This window comes from Erigeron canadensis, chromosome 1 (assembly GCF_010389155.1).
Source record: "Erigeron canadensis isolate Cc75 chromosome 1, C_canadensis_v1, whole genome shotgun sequence".
In the NCBI taxonomy this organism is placed as follows: Eukaryota; Viridiplantae; Streptophyta; class Magnoliopsida; order Asterales; family Asteraceae; genus Erigeron; species Erigeron canadensis.
Window position 1 is genome coordinate 58,169,260 of NC_057761.1, and position 11,808 is coordinate 58,181,067.

Below are 11,808 nucleotides of genomic sequence, written 5' to 3' on the forward strand. Positions count from 1 at the left end.
CAACATCCCCCCTCAAGTTCATGGTTTAAACATGTCAAGCATACCAAGCTTATTGCATAAAAAGACATGTTGCTTATAACCAAGACTCTTGGTAAACAAATCTGCTACATTAAGATCAGACTTGATTTTATTGGTTTCTAAAACTCCTGCACATATTTTTTCTCTAATGAAATGAAGATCAATTTCAAAATGTTTAGTCCTTTCATGAAACACAGGATTTAAAGCAATTTGCAAAGCAGCTTTGCTATCAGTAAACAGATCAACAGGCAGAGCAATTTTAACACCAATATCATTTAAAAGATTTACAAGCCATATAATCTCACAAGTCACAGCAGCCATAGCCCTATATTCAGCTTATGCTGAGGACTTGGCTACTGTGGTTTGTTTTTTACTCTTCCAAGAAACCAAAGTTTTTCCAAGAAAAACAGTATAACCAGTAACAGATCTCCTGGTACTTAAGCACCTTGCCCAGTCTGCATCAACATATCCTTTTAGAACAAGACTATCAGATTTTCTAATATGCAAACCATTTCCTGGAGATGATTTGAGATACCTTAGAATTCTGAAACCAGAATTCAAATGTTGCTGTGTAGGAGCATGCATAAACTGAGACAAACATTGAACTGCATAACTTATATCAGGCCTAGTTATAGTTAGGTAAATTAACTTTCCTATTAGCTTTTGATATGCAGTGATATTTTCAAGTAATTTAGAAGAATCATTCTTGAAAGTCATATTCACTTCAAGTGGAGTGTTAATAGGTTTACAACCTAATAATCCAAACTCATTCAAAAGTTCCAACACATACTTTCTTTGTGATAAACAAATACCATCATCACACTTAACAACTTCTATACCAAGAAAATATTTCAATTTTCCTAAGTCTTTTACTTTAAACTTAGAATTCATTAAAGACTTAACCTTCTCAATTTCAATTTCACTACCAGTCAAGACAATATCATCAACATAAACAAGCATAGCAACAAATGTATCATCTTTTTTTCTAGTAAATAAGGAATAATCAGACTTGCTCTGCACAAAACCAAATTCAACTAAAGCACTACAAAGTTTAGCATTCCATTGTCTAGGTGCTTGTTTTAAACCATACAATGACTTATTTAATTTACAAACCATATTGTCATTTCTGTTAAAGTAACCCGGAGGAAGTTTCATATATACATCTTCAATAAGATCACCATATAAGAAAGCATTATTAACATCCTTTTGATATAAAGGCCAATTATAAGAAACTGCAACAGAAAGTAAGCACCTTACAGTAACCATTTTCACAACAGGTGAAAAAGTTTCATCATAGTCAATACCAGCTCTTTGACTAAAACCCTTAGCAACAAGTCTTGCTTTATACCTTTCTATTTCACCATTTGACTTATATTTTATTTTATAAATCCATTTACAATCAATAGGTTGTCTGTCAGCAGGTAAAGTAGTTATAGTCCAAGTATTATTTCTATTTAAAGCTTCCATTTCCTCATTCATAGCATTGATCCAATTATTATCTTTACTAGCTTCATTGAAAGAAGAAGGTTCATAACTTTTATTTAAAAAAGTAGCAAAACAGTAAAGATCATGAGACAAATTAGCATAATTAACAACCTTTTTTAAAGGGTATTTAACTTTTCCTTCTAACTGAAAATCTTTCAATCTATTAGGAAGATTAGAATTCCTCTCTGATCTTCTAAGATTAATATCATTAGTTTCAGTATCATTTGTGTTTAAAAACAGATTGTCAATATGATACTCAGAAGAACTGCTAGTAGATCCCTCAGAATTTGTATTATTATCATTATGACTAGTGGTTGCAGTCTCAATACCAAGACTGGTAGACCTTAAAGGACTTCCTAAGTCTTGATAGAGCTCACCTCCATCTGAATCATTCTTTTTTAACCCTTCCTCATCATCATAGGGACTAGCATTCTCCTCTAAAATTGGTGTATCATATATATCAAAAAAATTTAACTGATTTAAAGACCTTTGTTTAAAAATTGAATCATTTAACTTCATAGTAAAAGGAAAAATATTTTCATAGAATTTAACATCTCTAGAAAAGAAAATCTGTTTGGATTCAAGACTAAAAAGTTTGTAACCTTTCTTTGAATTTGACTAACCAATCAAAACACTTTTTTCTGCACTAGATTCAAATTTATCAGAAATGTTTAACTTTGTTGCAAAACATAAACAACCAAAGACTCTTAGGTGACTTAAAGAAGGTTCAGAACCATACACCAATTGAAAAGGAGTTTTGCCATTTAAAATAGAGGAAGGAGTCCTTTTGATAAGATAAGTAGCAATTAACACACAATCACTCCAGAGATATAAAGGTATTCCCCCCTGAAACATAAGAGACCTAGCCACATTAAGAAGGTGTCGATGTTTCCTTTCAACAATTCCATTTTGTTGAGGTGTATAAGGTATAGAAGTTTGATGAACAATTCCTTTAGAAGTGAACAGATTAAAAATATTTTTATTAACAAATTCAGAACCATTGTCACTTCTGACAATTTTAACCTTATGTTCAAATTGAGTTTCAAGTAGATTAAGAAAAGCAGATAAATGAGAAAACACTTCAAGTTTACTTTTCATCATAAAAGTCCACACTGCCCTTGTAAAATCATCTACAATAGTTAAGAAATATTTAAAACCTTCTTTGCTTTGAACCTTATAAGGTCCCCACACATCCAAATGAATTAAATCTCCTAGATTTTTAGTTTTATGTTCACTTAAAGGAAAAGGTTGTCTAGTTTGTTTGGCTTTGTGACATACATCACAAGGACCCATATTACCTTTAGGAATATTAAGTTTTTTTATCAAACATAGACAAAGCTTGATCAGCAGGGTGTCCAAGTCTAGAATTCCATAATAGTTTAGAAACAGAAGGAGCAGACACAGAATTACATACCACAGAAGAACAATTAGAAACATCATCATCATAAACATATAAACCACCTTGTTCACTACCAGTCCCCAGAAGAATCTTTTGATGTAAATCCTGAATATAACACTTAGCAGGATCAAATCCTATGAACAAATTATTATCTCTAGACAATTTATGAACAGACATTAAGTTCACACAATACTCTGGAACAACTAAGACATCATATAAAACAATTCCATTTTTAAGAACCATATTCCCAATTTTTTGAACAATAGCTGATGTACCATTTGGATGACCAATTTTAAGTTGCAGATCAGATATATCAACAACATTAGTTAAATATTTATCAGAAATAGTCATATGTTGATTTGCACCAGAATCTATAATCCATTTAATAATAGCCTTTAGTAAAGTAGAATCACAATTCATAAACCAAGAATTACTGCATAAAGGAAGTTCATTTATACTTGCCATATTAGCATGCATACCAGAAGAAGATCCAGTTTTGACATCTAAAAGACTTAGCAACTTAGAAATTTGATCAGAAGTTAAAGCAGGTATAGAACCAGAATCAGAAGAATTCACAGAAGGTTGAGAAGAAATTGGTTGAGATGCAATTGTTTTGGAACAAGAAGGAGCAACATTAACATTATTATTTGAAAACTTATTAAACTGATTTGAAGTCTTTTTGTTCACTAGTTGAAAACATCTTTCAATTGTATGACCAATTTTGTTACAATGTGTACACTGAAGATTAGGATTTGGAGGTCTATAAGTTCTGGTATTAGTATCAAAAGTTCTTTTAGATTCAAAATTATTGTCAAAACTTTTCTTAGCATCAAAAGAAGGTCTGTAAGTACCAGTTTTAGCATTAGTATTCTTAGAAAATTTTGTTTTAGCAATAAAAGCATTTGCAGTGTTAGTGGATTTACCATTTACCCCCTGCCCTGTGTGATTCTTCTCTTGAAATAATAGCATAAGCAGTTTTAACAGAAGGTAAATGATCTTTAGTCAAAATATTAGATCTAACACCCATGTAAACATCATCTAATCCCATTAAAAATTGCATTAATCTCAACATATCATTATGACTTTTAACAGTAGTAGCAGCAGCACAAGTACACATAGGTAAAGTAACCATAGAATCATACTGTCTCCACAAAGAGTTCAAATTATGATAATATTCAGACAGAGAAGCACCATTTTGAGTGAATGAATTTATTTTATGATGCAAATTGAATATCACAGAACCATCTATTTTGTCATAAGTATCTTTGAGTTCTTGCCAAACAACAGTAGCATTTTTTGAAAAAATTTGTCCTAAATACAATTCCTGAGACACACAACCAAGTATCCAATTAAGCACAACAGCATTACACCTATCCCATTGACTTGCTAACACAGGATTATCAAATGATTTCAAGCAAGTACCATCAATAAATCCAAGTTTATTCTTAGTTTGCAAACCAAGTTCCATAGCACATGACCACACCTTGTAATTTTCAGTTCCTAACAATTTAAATCCAATCAAAGGAGTGCTAACAGTATCACTAGCATGCAAATACAAAGGATGACCAAAATCCAATTTGCTAATCCTAGTTGATTCAAAATCAGAGTCATGATCAGATTCTTCATTATGCACAGAAGCAGGTGGAGTATTACCATGAACAGAAGCAGGTGGAGTATTCACCATTTTTAGCCAATTTTAAACCCAAGTAATCAAAATATAAACAGAATATTAATCAGATAATCAAATAAGAACACAGATAATAGAATCAATCAACAACAGAATACAAAGAAACAAGTATGAACCAGACAAGCAAATAAGAAAAATTAATAAAATCAATTAACAATAAAATGCAAAGAAACATAAATAGCAAGCACACACAGAAGAAACCACAAATACCTTCTTCTCAAGAGAAAAAAAAATTTGTAAAAAATAAATCTCAATCACTCAAAAAAGCCAGTGACAGGATTCCTAACCACTCGTATGATGACAGGTCAAGTATTAGCTTAATTGATTTTATGTGAAAAGAGATAAAAAAAACTTTGTATATATATATATATATATATATATTAAAACTTTAGATCGAGAAGAAAGTAAAAGTAGAATCAAACACCAAAAAATACAAGATAAAAAATTAGGGAACAAGAATACAATACAGTGCTATTTATGCCGATGGTAGAAGAACCCTAATTCTCCTCTTGATTCACTTAGTCAAGAGAAGTAATCAGGATCTGAAAATATCTTTTCTCGATTCACTTAGTCGAGAAAAAATAAACAGGATCTGAAGTTTGCAGCGGAAGAACAAATAAAAGATGAAGACCAGAAGAACCCTAATTCAAATTGAACAAAAAACCCCAAATCGAAAAATCTAGGGTTCCACAATGGAATTCGCCCCAGATTTGATGAAAAAAGAAACAATAATCGAACGAATCAACAGCAGAATCGATGCGTTGGCTCTAATACCATGTACGAATTCACAACCTCAACCAGAAATCAAACAAATCATTCAAGAACAAATTTGAATGTGTTTTATTATTTGAATGTTAATAGAGTTTATGTATACAACCAGAAATTAATCATTAGTATGATGATCAAATACAGAAAAATATATCTATATATATATCGATGAGATATATATATTATCAGAAAATATATAGAGAGAATTATATATCAAAAATAATGGCTGCAATAGTGAATGAATCATTAACCCTAAAACGGGTTATAATCTTGTTTATATACTAGTCTCCATTTTTCACTTTAGCTCCTTCTTCTTTTCTTCTTTTCCAACTTAGCAGCCTGGTGTTTAAACTTTAACACCTTTAGTCCTTCTTGATTCCAGAATTGATCATTTACATTCCTACAAATAACTTGGACACAAATAAGTAACTCATATATATATATCATTTGTAATGAACTTGCTTATTACAACAAAAAAAAGTATAAAAAAATGGAATAATTTTTTAATTATGTCATGAAGGTAAGATGTAATTATATTTCACCGTTTGGAGTTCTTCACGTCGTTTTGATTTTTTCATTTGAGCCTTTTTTGGTTTTAGGATTAAGTTTTATATCATTCGAACCTTTTTTGGTTTTAGAATTGAGAAATTAAACTATTTTTAATATCATGTATTATGTGTATATATATATATATATATATATAAAAGAATGTAAATACCATGTAACACATGATTCATGTATATATGACCCAGTTGGTTTATGATCATATGTTTCGTCCCATCAACTTCTTTTCATTATTTTTGGTGTGACAATGTCCTTTCTAGAACTTTTTTTGTATAGCTTTTAAAAAAGTACAGATATTTTTTAGATATTTTTCACTTTTTGCCTACGTGGCATTTAGATTGTTTTTTGGTATAGCGAAAAAATCAGGCGGGCCACCATGAATATCATGTAGATAGGTGTACGTGTGTTTGGACTTATAAAATGTCGTAATTTGTAAAGGTTCAAAGTTCATAGTATTCTTTCTACAACGGCATTTTTTCAATTTCTTTAAAATGGTAACCTAATTTCTAGTTTCCACAAAAAACTAATACGAAATAAGTAAGAATTAATCTAACAACGACCTTCACGATATCAGTAACACTTTGCAACTTAATGATCAAGAGTTCAGATTTTGTTTGATCATAGTTATTATATTAATCATACCGGTGCTTTTAAGAGTTGTGTAACTAATTGCGGTAAAAAATAAAAGTGCTTTTATCGATCGATAGAGGCCTCATACTTGTTAATTTATGGTCTTGTTGTATCATGTATGATATCTTACATCCGGTCATCAGTGAACGCAGGCTTGTTAAGATCAGGGACATGGCCTCATTTTTTATGCCGTTTCTTATGCCGAGATCTTGTGTTTCTCATCTATGATCCTTTTGAGCTTTTTAATCCGTTCCTTCCACATTCATCTTTTGAGATCTTTAACTTGAGCGTCTTCTTCATCGCTTACATCTTTCTCGGCAAATGTTATATCATCCATTCTTATTGAAACCTTATACATTCTACAAAACCTTTGTTCCTCCAGTAATTTTGTGGAACGGTTGCACGATTTACAATTTTACACCAAATAGATCGAAATCGAACTGATCAAATAAAATATATATGATAGTGTATGTTTTAAGTCCATTCTGTATAGCCCATATAAATAGCGTATGTATTAGGCCCACGATGATGTTTGTTCATTAATCCAGAAATATCTTTCCATGGGCATGTGCTACTTCTTTCTTTGACCAGAAATAACATTTGTGTGGCAGAAGCGGAATAAAGAAAGCTTGGGAATTTCTTTCTGTCTTTCTTTCTTTCTTTGGGATGGGATTATTGTTTGACCAAAAATGTAAATTACACTGACTTCAAATATTGGGTGCTTGTTTCATGGGATTTTATGAGATTTCAATGGATTTACTTTAGAATTGGAATCCCATGAATCCTATTTTTGGTTAGCTTGAAAAGAAGGATTCATATCCAGGAAATCCCTCAAAATTTTCCTCAACGGGTGTTAGATAAAATATAATCTCCTGTATAATGTTGTCAGTGTTGTCGTTTCTTAGGTGGATTGTAATTTATTCACTGTAAATTTGTTTTATAGTAAATGTTTCTGATGAGATCCTTTCCAAAAGTTTTGAATATCATTTGCCAATCAAACACATGATAGTAATTGAATTGTAATCCAGATCCTAGCATTTGAGAACCTTCTAAGTTCTAATCGCAAGATTTGAATCAAATAACCAACCACCCCCGTGAACTTAAAATACAAAAAGGCACCTTAGACATGTTTCAACGATCATGAATAGGCCTGCCTGAGTGCCTGCAAACAATCCCATCGTCCAATAACATTTTCACATGAAAAAGGTGCTATATAAGCTGAGATCCGAAAAAGTTTCTAAATACACATATAATGGCTAACAACACATAAAAAGAAAAGAGATTGTCATTCTGATGATCTTTTGTTCTTCATAAGATCATCACAATGAAATGCTTTACCAGCAGTTGTACATGTTCACGAGGTGGAATTCATTTAAGACCTAAGTAACATCTATTCTAATACTCGCATATGTGAGTTAAATAGTCGAGAGACCCAAAGTTAACTCGAACTAGAGCTTAAACTTCCCGACAAATCAACTACATAAAAAGCAGAAAACAATACTTACACGTGTCTAAAGAACAACATGGTAACACCACTAAATTTTATGAATGAAATGAAGAAAAAAAAAGGGAAAAAAAAATCAACGGAACATTCACTTTACATGCAAGATCATGTGCGTTGTTCAGTATCATAATTATTTTTGAACCAAAATCAGCAAAAAGGAAAAAAAAAACTATAGTCTATAAACTTACATTCTTGTCAAAAAGATCAGCTTAAATAATGCCATACTTGTTATCTTTGCATATACCTCACACCTGCATCCAAGTAAACATATATAAGTTCTTGAACATAATATAGTCTGAAGAACACAAGAAAAGGTGGCAAAATGGGTGGAGTGACTACTGGGTCAAATCATGTAGTATTTTATTTAGGTCAAGATGACCTAAAACACTTTTTTAGGAATTACATCATTTCTTGAATTATAGTTTTTCAATAATATTATTGAACTTTTAATAAAATGGTTTCAAAATTTTATCCATGAGAAATATTGGTTGAGCAACTTTGGACTTATTCGAAATTCCCTAGCTAAAAATTCAAGCTAAATTTTCTGAACTTTTAGTCTGTTAGAGACATAACATAGCCCGGACTGACCCATTACGTATAAAGTCACACCTCTAAACAAAAGGATATATTAGGTAAGACTTACCATTAACCATAGAACAAACTTATGCTCCAAAGTACTGCATGAGGTCAGCATCAACCATTGAATCAAAATCTGTATCCAGTGACGTCATTCCATCCATCCCAAAAGGGAAAAGACTAGTGAAGTCTCCGTAATCCAGGGGCATGCTATTGATTGATGATTCAAACTGGTTATCAAGCGCTCCCTCATGCTCATTATGATATGCATCTTTTTCAAGATTTGGCAGACCTTCACCCACAATTGCATTAGGATTTACACTTTGGAACTCATGAATGGGCTGGTGCATGAGCTGCTGTCCTTCAATTGGAGGAGTAAAAAGGTTGTAAGGAAAATGAGGCTGCAACTCGGAACTTTGAGATACATTGTGCACCCCAGTTGGTCTATAATCTGATTCTTGAACTGGTTGATATAATAACATGTTTGGTGAAAGGTTAGAGGAGTTTTGCAGCTCATTTCTTGGTATCTGATGGATGCTAGTGTCGACCAACATAGGCATGACACCTGTCGATGTATGGTTTTCTTGAATGCTTTCTTGGATCGGGTAAACGGTTAATGGCAAATCGGAATGGTTATTATCAGGTGGTGCATCTTGTGGCTCAAATAATATGACTTGTTGTTGAGAAGGCTTTCTAGGCTCTCGTTTTCTCTTCTTTCTTTCCAACTGTGTTTGCTTTTTATCATTAATACGTGGTGGTGCTTCACGGTCTTTGGATGAAACTGAGGCACGTCCATCTTCAAGACCGTCAACATCATAATCACTATCATAGCTATTTGAAGGTCGGTTTTTATCAACACCATTACCAGAAGGTGTCTCAGTTATCCCTGAACCAAAATTGTCACCACTTGATTGTAGTATCAAAGCTTCCTCTCGGCTCAAAACTGCTAACCAAATGGAACTCTCTTTAGCAGTCATCTTGTCTTGTAAACATTTTGACTGTCGGACCAACCTTCTAATCTTAGCAATATTGGGAGACATATGTTTTATAACAGCGGTTAAAACCCCAACTTTCCACATCTTCTTTAAATCATGAGGCTTTTTATAAGGTGGAGACTGACCCTTTGGAAGCCCTAATTTGTTCCACCAATCTTCACCACCAGTTGGCCACCATGGTGGTGGGATACCCTTCTCTAATGGAAACTTCCTCTGAGGCGGATCACAGTGTTGCATTAAAGACGACAAAAGGGAGCCTAATGTAGCATCCTGTAAATCTTGGAGAATACTATTTGGGTTCCCACTCTGACATCCAATTCCTTGTCCTTTAGATACACAATCACTATCATATTTAACAATGGCTGCAGGCCCGTTCTTGTCAAACTTAACCTTCTCCTTCCACCAAGCCCGTAAATTATCTGATGAGCCACTAACAGGCTTACCCTTTTCAGGAACGATCCCATAAACAAAACCACGAGCTTTGCAGACTTCCATAAGCTTCAACATATACTTCAAAATACCATCTTGAGCCCTAGACATCTTTTTCCTACGAGCCTGATCAGTCGTCTGCTTCGCCTTTTGCTTTTCGGCGGCTTGTTGTGCTAAAACTTTTTGTTTCTCTTTAAGTCTCTTAAGCTTAATCCGGTCCTTCCACATCCGTCTTTCCAAATCCTCAGCTTCAATTTCCTCATCACTAACATCTTTTTCTGCTATATTCTCACACCTTAAATCATCACCTTCAATATCCGAATTATCGCCCAATCCATTCGTATCAACCATAAAATCATCCATTCCTATCAAAACCTAAAAAACCCTAATAAATTCTAAAAACTTGTTCTTACAGGAATTTCATCAAACACTTGGTGCGCACTTTAATTCCCCAAATCAATTCTCACAATTTTTCAATCAAATACTCGTAATAATTACCTAATTCATCAGATTATAACTCTGCACAAAACCCATATTCCCAATAGTTGAAATATCAAATAAAGTTCAAATCTTTTTACACCATAATCATTTATTGAAAAAATCAAAAAAACAAATAACAAAAAATTAAGAATAATGAAGATATGGGTGTTGCATAAACCCTAACCTGGAATCAATTGAGCAGCAAAATCTTGAAAAAACAGTAACAATTATTTGTATCTGATATATTCTTGAAACACCCTATGGTGGAGAATAAAGATGAGCAAATGAGGGTAAAAAGAAGTAATTTATTTATTTATATATATTTATCAAATAAATGATAAATTAATGGAAGATGCGGAGAAGCATTTTAATTTGTGATTTTGTGTATCTATTGTTTTGTTTATTGTATTTGTGTGGGTACAACGTATCTGGGCCAGAAGTCAGCATAAAGGGGTCAAAAAGATAACAGGCAACGATCTACACAACAATTCAATAAAATTTGAAGATATCCTACATGAGAAAATGAGATTTGCTTCTATAAATAGTTTCCAACATAAAACAAAGAAAAATATAAGAGTAGGGATTTTACAATTTGTAGTTCAAAGGATATCAATAAAACATTAATAAAATACTCTTTTAATAAAATAATCTTTAACAATTACAAGCGTAATTTAAGGGTATAAAATAATCTTTAACAATTACAAGCGTAATTTAAGGGTGACTCGGTGTTGTTGATCTAGTGATATGTTTGTTAATTTAAAAGTAATGGAGTAATGTAAAAGTGATTAATTTCATTAAGCCTGTGTTCTTGAGTTTATATGTAAAGGATGGGGAAAGAAGAGAAGAGGGATGAATGGAAGAGAAGGGATAGAGTTTCCTTCCTTCCAAATCATCCCAAAAGTGGGAGGAAAATATCTTTAACAAATTCTATAAAATTCTCTTTCCAAATCTTTTTCATTCTTTTCTCTTCTTCCCTTAAATAAAACTCAAAAACCCAAATATTTTTAAAATCCTTTACAATCTTTTTCTTTCCTTTTAAAACAAAACTCAAAAATATACCCTAAGAACATCATAGGTATATTTAAAGGGGAAGGAAATATGAGCTTGTTAAACATCTAAGTTGGGTGAAAAACCCATCATATACCTTTTTTTATATCATAAAAATCAAGTTTGACAAGCATTTATTCAAAATATTAAAATATTGGTATATGAGGGTTTTTCACCTAAGTTGGGTGCATAACAACCTTATACTCATTTTTCTCATATTTAAATT

At 32.3% G+C, this 11,808-nt stretch overlaps 2 protein-coding genes across 3 annotated transcripts; both read right to left on the minus strand.

Moving 5' to 3' along the window:
• Positions 1 to 2,812: 2,812 nt before the first annotated feature.
• LOC122596033 lies at positions 2,813 to 4,586 on the minus strand. Its single transcript, XM_043768537.1, has 2 exons — positions 3,926 to 4,586; positions 2,813 to 3,855 (listed from the first exon to the last, which is right to left on the minus strand). The coding sequence occupies exons 1-2, from the start codon at positions 4,584 to 4,586 to the stop codon at positions 2,813 to 2,815; spliced, it is 1,704 nt and encodes a 567-aa protein (XP_043624472.1).
• Positions 4,587 to 7,989: 3,403 nt separating this feature from the next.
• On the minus strand, positions 7,990 to 10,865 carry LOC122609841 (ETHYLENE INSENSITIVE 3-like 3 protein). 2 transcript variants are annotated; one of them, XM_043782791.1, is made up of 3 exons: positions 10,720 to 10,865; positions 8,699 to 10,574; positions 7,990 to 8,306 (listed from the first exon to the last, which is right to left on the minus strand). In XM_043782791.1, the coding sequence occupies exon 2, from the start codon at positions 10,416 to 10,418 to the stop codon at positions 8,718 to 8,720; it is 1,701 nt and encodes a 566-aa protein (XP_043638726.1). In that variant the 5' UTR covers positions 10,419 to 10,574; positions 10,720 to 10,865; the 3' UTR covers positions 7,990 to 8,306; positions 8,699 to 8,717. The 2 variants fall into 2 exon arrangements, with proteins under 2 accessions (XP_043638726.1, XP_043638732.1); XM_043782797.1 differs by lacking the exon at positions 10,720 to 10,865 and having other exon boundaries at positions 8,699 to 10,638.
• Positions 10,866 to 11,808: the final 943 nt, after the last annotated feature.

What these genes read in the sequence shown, in the direction of transcription:
- LOC122596033 (XM_043768537.1), bottom strand. Translation starts at nt 4,586, where the DNA reads ATGGTGAATACTCCACCTGCTTCTGTTCATGGTAATACTCCACCTGCT. An exon ending in ATTAGATGATGTTTACATGG is followed by an intron (nt 3,856 to 3,925) that starts GTGTTAGATCTA and finishes TATTATTTCAAG; the next exon opens with AGAAGAATCACACAGGGCAG.
- LOC122609841 (XM_043782791.1), bottom strand. Translation starts at nt 10,418, where the DNA reads ATGGATGATTTTATGGTTGATACGAATGGATTGGGCGATAATTCGGAT.